Genomic DNA, 12,960 nt, shown 5'->3' on the forward strand with positions numbered 1-12,960 from the left:
TCTGCCCACCTGGTGCTCAGGGGTGATGCTTCTGTCCACTCTGCCCTCTTCAAACCCCGAAGCCTCTTGCCTGCCCCTGACACTGGCTTTGGTCAACCAAGGAGGTCAGGACAGCTGGGGAGTGACCAGTTCTGCCCTGCGGGCCCTCAGGAGATGCAGGAGGGCACCTGGAAAGGGAAGGTTTAAATGTGTACAAGGCTCGCTGGAACAAGACCCACACCTTTCAGCCAGCAGTCACCCCCCGGGAAGGGAGGACACTCTAGGTGCCGCACACAGGCGGGCGTCCCCACTCTCAGTATAAAGTTTCCTGATATTTTAAAGGTGGTACGTATATGGCTGTATATTGAACTTTTCACTAAACTTGCTTTTATCCCAGAAATATCTCAATATAAAAATATGCAAATACTCTTTATAGAAAATAGGGAAAATCCAGTAACCTGTAGGTGAGACAGTATATTCACCATGGTGCCTATACCCAGAGATAACTATGTGGATTATTTGTGTATCATTTATTGTCTTCTCTGATGATTAGTTTTTAAAATTGACCCAGAATTGGCTCTGCTATTTTTATCTTGGAGCTTTGTTTTTTACATCCCACTTTAATCAGTAATGATTTCCCCAGCCTTTGAAAACTTTACAAATATCACTTGTTTGGGTGCATAAGCAGCGCATCTCAGGTCTATCTGGTATTGGTGGATTTGACTTCTTAAAAATCATTTTTCAATGCTGTAAATAATGTATCATAAAAGAAAATTCCCCAAAGGTTAGGAAATAGATGATCATCATAAAAAGCTTAGACAATCCAGGACTTCCCTGGTGGTCCAGTGGTTAAAATTCTGTGCTCCCAGTGCAGGGCACATGAGTTCGATCCCTGGTTGGGGAAGATCCTGCATGCCATGTGGTGGAGCAAAAAAAAAAAAACAAAAAACTTAGAAAATCCAGAAGAGTAGAGCAGACAGGATCAGAATTACCCTGGATTTCATCCCAGGAGGTAACCACCCCTGAATGTCGTGTCTTTCTCTCTCTGGAAACATATTGTTTCGCAAAAATATGAATCACCCCAGCTGAGCAGTTTTTTTTTTTCCTGCTTTTTCATCGAAGATTTCTTCCTTAACGTTTCTCTACATTGTTAAAAACTCTTTGGGAAACTCTGTTTTAATGACTCCATAGAAATTTTATCTTGGGGCTGTACCTGGCTTACTTAATCGTTCCCCCACTGCTGGGTACTTATTTGTCTCCAGTTTTCAATGGCTGTTGGGTATTTATTGTGCATGTGTGTGCGTGCTCAGCCATGTCTGATTCTGCAACCCCATGGACTGCAGCCCACCGGGCTCATCTGTTCATGGAATTTTCCAGGCAAGAATACTGGAGTGTGTTGCCATTGCTTTCTCCAGGGGATCTGCCCAACCCAGGGATTGAACCCTCATTTTCTGCATTGGCAGGCACAGAGCCACTGCAAGTTGGATATAAGTGATAAATGGATGTATGGATAAATGGATTTAAGTGACAAATGCTATAAGCTTTGAGCATGATAGATGAGAAATGGTGTCACAAGATCTTTTCTGAGTAACATTATCTGTATCTTAGTGAGGTTTGATTTTTTAAAAATGTTTATTAGCCATTTCTCTTGGGGGTTAAATGATCTATCCTGTGCTTTCCCAGTCTCCAGGAATCCTAGTATCCTTGAAGATTTTAAAGAAGTGTGTGTGAAAATATTTGTGGCAAATATACTTCCCAGCTTTGCTTTTCATTTCTTATTTTCTATTTTTTGCACCCAAAAGCATTTCTTATTTTTAGAATTGAGTCTCTGTCCTCCTCTGGTGCCTTCCATTGTTTTTAAGCTGTGAAAGGGTTTCTCCATCCAATACAGGTCACACACCATTTGTATTTTGTTTCTTTTTTTCCCGTTTATCATTTCGATGTTAACAGTGAACTTCTGAATCCACCTGGAATTTATTTTAATGTCTAAATGTGTCAGTTCACTTACCTAAGTTCTGATGTGTTGTGCCTTAATACACTTGTATCAATATACACCCCACGTACCACAAAAAGTACAACTTGTTGGTTTATTGTATATTCACAGAGCTGTGCAACCATCACCACAGTCAATTTGAGAGCATTTTCATCATCCCAAATGCAAATGTGTCCCCATTGGCACCCTCTCCCATTCCCTCCATTGACCAGCCCCTGGCAACCCGTCATTTACTTTTCGTCTCTGGATTTGCTCTGAAGTTCATCCACATTTTAATATATGTCAGTGCTTCATTCCTTTTAATGGCTGGATAATATTCCACTGTGTGGTTAGACCACGTGTTATTTATCCATTCATTGGTTGATAGGCATTTGGGTTGTTTCCACTTTCTGGTTACTAGGAATTCTGCAGTTCACGTATTAGTTTGAACACATGTTCTCAGTTCTCTTGGGTGTATATTTAGGAGTGGAATTGCTGGGTTGTAATATAACTCTGTTTAACCGTCTAAGGAACTATCAGATTATTTTCCAAAACAACTGCACCATGATGTCTTCATTTTTCACTTGTCTGTGATTATTGTCTTGACTTCTTCTTTTACCTACATAATTTAGAAGGACTTGTCAACTGTTTTTGTTTCAGTATAGCGGGGCTTTTTTCTTAAAGTGTTTTTTTTTTCCTTAATCACATCTAGTGTAATTCTGATTTTTTTAAAAAATAGAGCCTATCTTCACCTCTGGAACTTGGGGAGGTTTTCCTTGTGGTGAATTGGTTTGTGCTGTTAGACAGGAAACCAAGACAGATGAAGCACTAGAATGAGTGGCCTTGGATGTGCACATGCAAAAAACTCAGGTTTGATGCTTTGGGGCTACACTTTACTTCCAGGGAAGTCTCCTCAGCCGTCCAGAGGGAAGTGGCCCCTGCTGTCTGCCCCACAGCGTCCTGTGCTGTACGGTGTTGGCTCTGAGACTTCCAGGACTGTCCATCGTGTATTCAGTGGACACCTCCACTCCCGCACCACAGCCCAAACACAAAGCGTGGAGGCTGCTCAGTAAATACATTATGTAGTGAGCAAGTGCACTGAGATGGGGCATACTAAGAGAAGACTCTCTGAAGACATTAAAAAACAAAGGGGGCAGGAGGAAACTTTTGGAGGTGATGGATAAGCTTATGGCCTCAATTGTGGTGATGTTCCATGGGTGTACACTTTCCAAACTTATCAAGTTGTATTAACTAAATAAGTACAGATTTTCTATGTCATTCATACCTCATAAAGTGTTTTTTTAAAAAGAATTATTACCAGGACTGGCCAAAGGACATATGGGCAAAAGAACCAAATAATAATATCATATAATAATAATGACTACTAATACATATATAAAATATACAAATCAAATGTCAAAATTAATAAAATCTAATAGTTGACATTCACTGAGAACTTACTCCAGCCACACCAGATACTATGCTGGAACCATGTATGCATTCCCCCTTTCCACTCCATGACAACTACAGAGGCAGATATGGTTATTATGAAGCCCATTGAGCAAATGAAGCTCGGAGATGTTAAGGCAGTTGCCCAAGGAAACACCGCCGTTGAGGCGTAGAGCCAGGATTTCATTGCAGGCTTTCAGGCTCCTGAGCCCACGCTCTCAGCCACTGCCTGGTACCGCTTCTTTATCCACCAGGGCCCCTGGGCGGGCACATGGATCCATGACAGGACTGGCCAGGAGGTGAGGCCTCCTCTCAGGAGGTTAAGTCAGCTCAGGGTCCACGGGGTGGGGGACTTAGAGCACTCGGGAGAGCCAAGGACCTGTGGAGTGGGTGGCAGTAACAGTAGCTGATGGTAATTCAGCACCTCCTATATGCTGGGCATCAAACATGGATTAACTCATTTAATCCTTATGGCCTCCTTACCCATAGATCCATTCAAGAACTATTCATCGAGGGACTTCCCTGGTGGCCCACTGGCTAAGACTCTGCATTCCCAAGGCAGGGGGCCTGGGTCCATTTCCTGGTCAGGGAACTAGCGCCTACATGCCTCAGCCAAGAGTCTGCATGCCACAACTACAGATCTCACACACCGCAATGAAGACTGAAGATCCAGCGTGCCTCAGCTAAGACCCCACGCAGCCAAGTAAATAAAGAAATAGATTCTTTTTTTAAAAAAGAACTATTAACTGAGTGCCTACTATATGCCAGGCATTGTACCAACCACTGGGGAATTAGTAATGAGCAGGGCAGATGTCTTGGTTTGCTACGGCTGCCATAGCAAAGTACCACGGAGAGGGAGGCTTAAACAACAAATGTTTTCTCACAGTTCTGGAGGCTGGAAGTCCAAAATCAAGGTGCTGGGGGACCAGTGGTTAAGAGTCCTGGTGGTCCAGTGGTTAAGAGTCCACCTGCCAGTGCAGGGGATGCGGGTGTGATCCCTGGCTGGGGAACTAAGATCCCACACGCCTCGGGTCTACTAAGCCCAGGCGCCACAACTAGAGACACTCGGGCAGCACGACGAAGAGCCCACGTGCTGCAGCGAAGACCCGGTGCAGCCAAATGGACAGACGAGAATAGAATAAAGTTAAGGTGGTGGGGCCACGCGCCTGCAGAAGGCTCCAGAGGAGGGTCGGTTTCAGGCCTTTCTCCCACCTTCCAGTAGTTCCCGGGCTGTGGCACCACAATTCCAGTTTTCACGCCGTGTTCTCCACGTGGGTATGTCCCTGTGTCCACATTTCCCCTTTTGGTAAGGGCACCAGTCAGATTAGGGCCCACCTACTCCAGTAGGACCTCATCTTAACCAATGGCTTTGTTTGCAAAGAGGGTCCCATTCTCAGGTGCTGGGGGGTAGACTTCAATACATGGATTTGGAGTGGAGGGAGCATAATTCGCCCTGTAACAAACACTTAGAACAAGCACCTGGTGAGTACAGGGAGGGGGGTGGCACATAGCAACTGCCTGTGAAGTGATTCGTGTGATGTGGTGACCTGCAACTGGCGTCACATCGTCATCACTACCATTGTTGTTACCACAGCCGTCATCGTCATCACCACCATTACCATTCTCACCACCGTCACCAGCATCGTCGTCGTCATCTGCTCTGCTCAGCCACAGTCATTTCAGCCCCAGGGCTGTCAGCTCACTCATAAAGGCGCTTAGGTTTCCAGCTCATGAACTTCTCACCATTCCTCAATGGTCTAATCTGCCCTTTAAGCCTCAGGTCCCGGCCCAAGCTCTTCCTCCCTCCAGAATCTCCCCCAAGGCCCCGACCACTGAACCTCCCCCACAGACTACACTCAGTGCCACCTTTCCAAAGTCTTCCCAGATGCCCCCTAAAGCTGCCATTGCTCAGAAATCTGGAGAATTTTGTTTGTACCTTCATGACAGTATCGACCAGATTGCGGGTCACTTACCGGTGTTCTCACCTGCCGCTCCTGTGAGGAACTAGTTCTTAAACCTCCCATGTCTCTCTCCCAGCACCTCGCTCAGTGCCTACAGCTTGGTAGAGGCTCAGGCCTCCTCAGTGAATGACTGGATTCCATCTAGCTTTCTGCCTTTGCTGGGGCTTCCCTGGTGACTCAGATGGTAAAGACTCTGCCTGCAATGCTGGAGACCTGGGTTCGATCCGTGGGTTGGGAAGATCTCCGGGAGAAGGGAGATCTCCAAGAATACTCCAGTATTCTTGCCTGGAGGATTCCATGGACAGAGGAGCCTGGCGGGCTATAGCCCTTGGGGTCACAAAGAGTCAGACACGACTGAGTGACTAACACACACACAGCAATGAATATGTTGATTCACTGGGTTATGATCATTTTACCTTTGATTCCTTCTCTGTCATTCAAGTCTGTGACTTTCTGCTCTAAACAGCCTCACATTTGTTTTATTCCTCTGTCAGAGGGCCATCCCCAAATAATGAGGCATGGAGAAAAGCGAGGGGCAGGTCCTTGTTGAAATGACTTCAGATACATCCCGTGTGCCTTTCCTAAACCCTCCCGGCTTTTCCATCCATTCCTCCAGACCTCTGTAAGGAGGGCCCTGTGGCTAGTGGTTGTGGGTTTCCTCTTGCATGAGTCAGTGACATTCAGGGATGTGACTGTGGACTTCACCCAGGAAGAGTGGCACCAGCTGGAGCCTGCCCAGAAGGGACATGATGCTGGGGAACCTCCAGAACCTGGTCTCGCTGGGTGAGGGGCCGCTTTGCTGAGTTACTTGCCATCAGCCTGTCACATGAGGACTACAAAGAGATAAAAGATGGGCAGATGTAATGACGTAGAAATCACTCTACTCAAAGCTAAAACTAAAGTTGACAGATGATGAAATGGGGAATAATATTTACCACATGGATAGCAGTCAAAGGATTGAAAGTGAAAGTGTTAGTCACTCAGTCGTGTCCGACTCTTTGTGACCCCATGGACTGTAGCCCACCAGGCTCCTCTGTCCATGGGATTCTCCAGGCAAGAATACTAGAGTGGGTTGCCTCTCCCTTCTCCAGGGGATATTCCCAACCCAGGATTGAACCCAGGTCTTCCCACATCGCAGGCGGATTCTTTATCATCTGAGCCGCCAGGGAAGCTCAAAGTGAAGGTGATAGTAGCTCAATCATGTCTGACTTTGGAGCCTGCCAGGTTCCTCTGTCCATGTAATTCTCCAGGCAAGAATACTGGAGTGGGTTTCCATTCCCTTCTCCAGGGGTTCTTCTCGACCCAGGGATCAAACCCGGGTCTCACATATTGCTAGGAGATTCTTTACTGTCTGAGTCACCAGAGAAACCCTAACCTTGAGAGGGGATTATAATTATATAAAGAGCTCCTAAGAATAAATAAGAAAAAGGCTGAATGCAATTCATAGATGTGGAAATACATGGGATCACACTTAATAATAGGTTTTTAAACCTTGTGCTTAGTTGTTCAGTCATGTCTGACTCTTTGTGATTCCATGGACTGTAGCCCACCAGGCTCCTCTGTCCATGGAATTTTTCAGACAAGAATACTGGAGTGGTTGCCATTTCCTTCTCCAGGGGATCTTCCCAACCCAGTTATCAAACCCATGTCTCCTGTGTCTTCTGCATTGCAGGTGGATTGTTTACCTGCTGAGCCATCAGGGAAGCCCCTTTAAACCTTACTAGTAGTTAAAGAATGGCACCCCACTCCAGTACTCTTGCCTGGAAAATCCCATGGACAGAGGAGCCTGGTAGGCTGCAGTCCATGGGGTCGTGAAGAGTTGGACACGACTGAGCGACTTCACTTTCACTTTTGACTTTCATGCATTGGAGAAGGAAATGGCAACCCACTCCAGTGTTCTTGCCTGGAGAATCCCAGGGACGGGGGAGCCTGGTGGGCTGCCGTCTATGGGGTCGCACAGAGTTGGACACAACTGAAGCGACTTAGCAGCAGCAGCAGTAGTCAAAGAACTATTAATAAAACTGAGCCAAAGAAATAGTTTTTGCTCATGAGGTACACAAAGATGGTAAAGAACAATAGCCTGAATTATGAAGTTATCAGAAAGGGACTCTGTCCTTTTAGGGGTATAATGCTGGGACAACTCTTTTGGAGGACAGCTTGGCATTATCAGCCAAATTTTCAACTATTCCATTTTTAGAGATCTATCCTTTAAGAAATCTTTCTCTAAGTGTGCAAAGTTTTCCATGGGGGTGGGGGGGAAGAAACGACCTAAATGCCCACCTATACAAGACTGACTAACATATCAAGGTGTAGCCATATGATTGAAACCATGTTCTTCAAAGATGAGCACTCTTCGTAGGCACTGACATGGAACAGTGTCCCTTGCTGTTGTTTAGTTGCTATGTTGTATTTGACTCTTTGCAGCCCCATGGACCACAGGACACCAGGCTTCCCTGTCCTTCACTGTCTCTCGGAGTTTGCTCAAACTCATGTCCATCGAGTTGGTGATGCCATCCAACCATCTCATCCTCTGTCATCCCCTTCTCCTCCTGCCCCCAATCTTTACCAGCATCAGGGTCTTTTCCATTGATTTGGCTTCAGGGTCTTTTCCATTGATTTGGCTTTTCGCATCAGGTGGCCAAAGTATTAGAGCTTCAGTTTCACCATCAGTCCTTCCAATGAATATTCACGGTTGATTCCCATTAGGATTGACTGGTTTGATCTCCTTGAAGTCCAAGGGACTCTAAAGAGTTTGGGGGGGAAGGGTGGCACATAGGCTTGAGAGGCATCAGCATACAGAAGATACTGAACCAACACAATATTGTAAAGCAGTTATCCTCCAATTAAAAATAAGTACATTTTTTAAAAAGAAGAAGCTACTTAAGTCCAGACCGTGAAGGTCTGGCATCACTTAGCCGAAGGGTTCTCAGATTCCAGTGCTGGTGAGGCCAGGTGGGGATTTATATGCTTTTTATTGCCTCATAGAAATAAAGGCTTTTAGTGACTGTATCCTCACACTTTTCATGACGTTGTGTAAGATCTCAGTTTTTAAATGTCAGGAATGGAGCCATTAGGTCTAGGATACAGAGCTCCCACTAACGGAACTCAGACTGGAAATAGAAATGAACAGGATTCCTGTAGGAGGGGGTTGGCTGTGATTCGCAAGGAGGGATGGATGTGTGAAAAGAAGAGGTCTGGAGCCAGCCCACGGGGGTACCTGCGCCCCAGAACTGGGCATCTGAGGATGGGAGTGAGACTCCCCCCACCCCCGCCGGGCGGGGTGGGGAGGGATGGAGCTGGAAGACGGGGTAACCTTCACAGGCCACCAACCGCAGCTGTACTGGTATCCTTTCTAATAAAAGCTGATACTCCCAGAAGCCTAACCGGTAGGGGATGTCCAGGATGGACCCTGCAGTAACCCCTTACACGGGTTTGCGAGCCTCCTGGCCCGCCCCCTGCCCTCCTCCGAGCTCCCAAAGGGACACCACTTGTTGTCAGCTCCCCTCCTCGGTCGGTTCTGCCCACTCGAGCCGCGTGTCCCGCCAGCGCATTGCTCGGCTTTTAGAGTCTCCGTCTGTGCCCCGCGGTTTATCTATCCCCGGGCTTGGGAAATCCCTTCCTTCCAGCACTAACCCCGCGCGTTTCCTCCTCTCTTCCTCCTCCCCCTCCAGACGTGGACACTCGGCCCGCAGTGAAAGAAGCGGGCCCGAAGGAGGAGATTTCGGAAGACGGACCATCCGCAGAAGGGCCCGCCAGGCACGGGGCCGGGGGTACCGCCCTGGGCGGAGCGCGCATGCAGGGTGACCTCGTGGACACGCCGCGGGGGAGCGCTCGGGCCCGTCAGGGACGACGGGGAACCTCCCGGGAGTCGGCCCCCGAGTGCCCCCCGGCGCCCCCCAGGTCGGCCATGCGGGGAAAGGGCCTCGCAGGTCACTCGGACCTCGGGAACCCCTCCAGGCCGGACGCGGAGAAGAGCGCCTACGGCTGCAGCGAGTGCGGCAAGGCTTTCGGCCGCAGCTCGTCGCTGACGAAGCACCGGCGCATCCACACCGGCGAGAAGCCCTTCCGGTGCGACGCGTGCGGGAAGCAGTTCCTGGAGCGCTCGTCGCTGACCATCCACCGGCGCGTGCACACGGGCGAGAAGCCGTACGCCTGCGGGGACTGCGGCAAGGCCTTCAGCCAGCGCATGAACCTGACGGTGCACCAGCGCACGCACACCGGCGAGAAGCCCTACGCTTGCGGTGACTGCGGCAAGGCCTTCCGGAAGACCTCGTCCCTCGCCCAGCACGAGCGGGTCCACACGGGCGAGAAGCCGTTTGCGTGCGGGGACTGCGGCAAGGCCTTCAGCCAGAGCATGCACTTGGTGGTGCACCGGCGCACGCACACGGGCGAGAAGCCATACGCGTGCGGGGAGTGCGGACGCGCTTTCAGCCAGCGCATGCACCTGACGGAGCACCGGCGCACGCACACGGGCGAGAAGCCCTACGCCTGCGGGGACTGCGGCCGCGCCTTCAACAAGAGCTCGTCGCTGACGCTGCACCGGCGCAACCACACGGGCGAGAAGCCGTACGCGTGCGGCGAGTGCGGCAAGGCCTTCAGCCAGAGCTCCTACCTGATCCAGCACCAGCGGCTGCACATCGGCGTGAAGCCCTTCGAGTGCGGCCGCTGCGGCAAGGCCTTCAGCAAGAACTCGGCCCTGACGCAGCACCAGCGCCTGCACACCGGCGAGAAGCCCTACTCCTGCCCCGTCTGCAAGAAGCACTTCACGGGCCGCTCGTCGCTGGTGGTGCACCAGGTGGGCCACACCGGAGAGAAGCCCTACGCCTGCGGCGAGTGCGGGAAGGCCTTCGGCCAGAGCGCCTACCTCCTCGAGCACCAGCGCATCCACACGGGCGAGAAGCCCTACCGATGCGCGCAGTGCGGCAAGGCCTTCATCAAGAACTCCTCGCTCACCGTGCACCAGAGGATCCACACCGGGGAGAAGCCCTACGCGTGCGGCGAGTGCGGGAAGACCTTCAGTCGGAACACCAACCTCACGCGGCACCTGAGGGTCCACGTCTAGGGAGGCTGGCCGCCCCCCAGTCTGCACCAGGTGAACGGGGTCCTAGGCTCGGAGTCTCCCCCCAGATGGGCGGGGTCCTCTGCGCGGAGCCTCCACCAGGTGGGCGTGGACCTAACCTCGGAGTCTCCGCCAGGTGGGTGGGGTCCTTAGCTTGAACCTCCACCAGGTGGGCGGGTGCTTACCTCGGCTGTAAGAGGGGGCACTGTGACTTGGGGGCCCAGGGTGGCGCAGCTCCACACAGTCTTAGAATGCGGGGATCCAGGACCGGCTTCAGGTTTACGCGCTCTCCTTCTTGGCCCGGCGTCCTCACCCACGGACCAGAAGGCAAGCTCCTCGGTGCCCAGTGTACTGCGAACGCTGCGAAGTTGAATGTGGCTGGAAACCTAGGGGAGCACCAGGAACCCAGGGCGCCAGAGTTCCGATCCAAGCTCTCAGTAAATAAGCGCCGGGCTGGAGCGTTTCCAGCCTCCGGTCTCCGTTCCGATAGTACGGTGGGGAAGGGCGTGGAGGAGGTGTCTGGATAAGAGCGTGGGGACATCTCTCCTCTTGGCACACACACCCGCGGTCTAGTCCTAACAAGGTGGCCACTGTGAGCTCCCTAAGATCTAGAGGGGGACTCTTCATCCTTCCACATCCCAGCCCCGCTGCAGTCTCGCTAAACCGTTCTGGAAGACCGGACCCCACCCCAGGCTAATAAGCGGTAGAAGTTGGCAAGTTATTCGTGGGGCGGGGGGGGGGGGGGATTTTTTTTTCGAGGTAGCAATAACAGTAACTGCTTCAGATGCCAAAGTTTCTCATGGTGGTCTGTTCAAATTTTTTTTAATAAAACTTTTCACGAAGGAAGTTCAACGTCATTTTAAACAGTCATCAGACGGGAAAGAAACGGGGACCGTGTGTTCAGTCAAAGTCGGTTTCAGTGCTGGTGGGAGAAGGTGGGGGAGCGAGTAGCAGCAGCCTAATATTCAGGGTTAAATGCTTACTGGAGTCAATAAGCTTGCGCGCTGGAGTCTCTTTTCATAGTTGTTTTTGCAGTTAAACTTGAAGGAATGTCCTCAGCTTGACCTGAAGCTTTGTGTACACATAGAGTTCCCCGAGTCTCCTCTTTCTGGGGCCTTTTTTGTTTGGTTGGTTGGTTTGGGGTTGTTTATTTGTTTGTTTGGTTGGTTTTGCTGCAGGCTTGCAGGATCTCAGTTCCCCAAGCAAAGACCGAACCCAGGTTAGGGCAGTGAAAACCCAGAGCCCTAACCACTAGCCCTCCAGGGAATACCAGGGCCTTTTCCACCACTTTGTTATTTTAATGTTCAGTGCTACTGGTCACAAATGTTCTGGTGTGTCTGAATGTCGCACACTTCCTGACGCCAGTGTTCATGAAGAATAAATAATTCATTATAAGCAACCACTTAGATCTGCTGGAGAAGGGATAGGCTACCCACTCCAGTATTCTTGGGCTTCCCTTGTGGCTCAGCTTTTAAAGAATCCGCCTGCAATGTGGGAGACCTGGGTTCGATCCCTGGGTTGGAAAGATCCCCTGGAGAGGGGAAAGGTACCCACTCCGGTATTCTAGCTTAGAGAATTCCATGGACTGTATGTCCATGGGGTCACAAAGAGTTGGACACGACTGAGGAACTTTCACTTTCACTTTTTACATATCAGTAAGTGCACTTCGTGTTGCAGGTCAAAAGAGCAGCCGCTCAGCCATGTATAAACATGAATAGTTTTTGAATGTCTGGCAGGGTGTGGGCATCAGGGTGGGCTTGATCCAGGCACCATGCATCAGAGCCATGGCTCTGACTCCCTTCACCCACTGGCCTCGTCCTCAGACTGGCTTCCCTCATGGCTTCATGTGGTTTCCAACAGCTCCTCTTGACACATTTCCTCAGAAACATCCAGTTGGAGACAGGCCTTTTCCAGTCATTGGCAAAACAACAACAACACTTAAGTTTCTTCCAGTTGTACTCACCAGGAACTGATTATTCTGAGGAGAGGAATGCCATGTGCTGCTTGGTTTAGATCTGGGTCTCGCCCTCATCCCTGAAATAGTAGCTGGGGAAGGGGAATGAGTAGGACTGACTGCCCAGATCAGCCTGAAACCACCGGGGTCGGTTCACCCAGGTCCCAGTCAGGGAGAAGCGGGTGACTTGCGGAAGCCAGCCCCAAGGTCATCATGCTGCTGGAGGCTAACATTTAAAGTCGGTTGGCCCCTCTGACTTTTGTCATGACCGTGGGGTTCTGCTGCACAACAAATGTCTGTTCTGACATTTTCTTTGGGAAGCCCTCTCACTGCTGCGATCACCGGGAGGGCCCTCAGTCCTGTCTGTCCTCTGGGCTCTCTTGACCCCGGGAAGGGGGTGGAGCCCAAGAGGCTCCAGGTCACATGTCTTTGCTCTGACTTTGGTCTCCATCAGCAAGACCAGATGTCACATGACCAGGTTTCCTGCTCAGGGCTGGGGGGTGGTGTGTGGCCAGGAGAGTGACCTGACCCCCAGGGCAAGTGTGAGCCCTTGGTGGACACAGGTGGGTGAGCACCAGCCGTGACT

The 12,960-nt window shown here is 50.5% G+C and overlaps 2 protein-coding genes and 1 long non-coding RNA gene across 3 annotated transcripts in view; all 3 read left to right on the forward strand.

The window, feature by feature from the left end:
- LOC105001440 overlaps positions 1–3,982 on the forward strand; it is a 6,237-nt gene extending 2,255 nt beyond the window's left edge. Inside the window, exon 3 of the long non-coding RNA XR_826867.1 lies at positions 3,890–3,982. This is a non-coding gene — a long non-coding RNA (uncharacterized LOC105001440). The remainder of the gene's footprint in view (positions 1–3,889) is intronic.
- Positions 1–11,285, forward strand: part of LOC105001671 — a 58,178-nt gene extending 46,893 nt beyond the window's left edge. The window contains 2 exon segments of the mRNA XM_010858054.1: positions 4,995–5,093; positions 9,033–11,285. Coding sequence (XP_010856356.1) covers positions 4,995–5,093; positions 9,033–10,423 — 1,490 coding nt within the window. The 3' untranslated portion in view covers positions 10,424–11,285.
- SMIM17 (small integral membrane protein 17) overlaps positions 10,415–12,960 on the forward strand; it is a 16,144-nt gene continuing 13,598 nt past the window's right edge. Inside the window, exon 1 of the mRNA XM_010858055.1 lies at positions 10,415–10,453. The gene's annotated coding sequence lies outside the window, so the exon portion shown is untranslated. The remainder of the gene's footprint in view (positions 10,454–12,960) is intronic.

The sequence above is a fragment of the Bison bison genome, unplaced genomic scaffold, assembly GCF_000754665.1.
Source record: "Bison bison bison isolate TAMUID 2011002044 unplaced genomic scaffold, Bison_UMD1.0 scf7180017864383, whole genome shotgun sequence".
Lineage (NCBI taxonomy): Eukaryota > Metazoa > Chordata > Mammalia > Artiodactyla > Bovidae > Bison > Bison bison.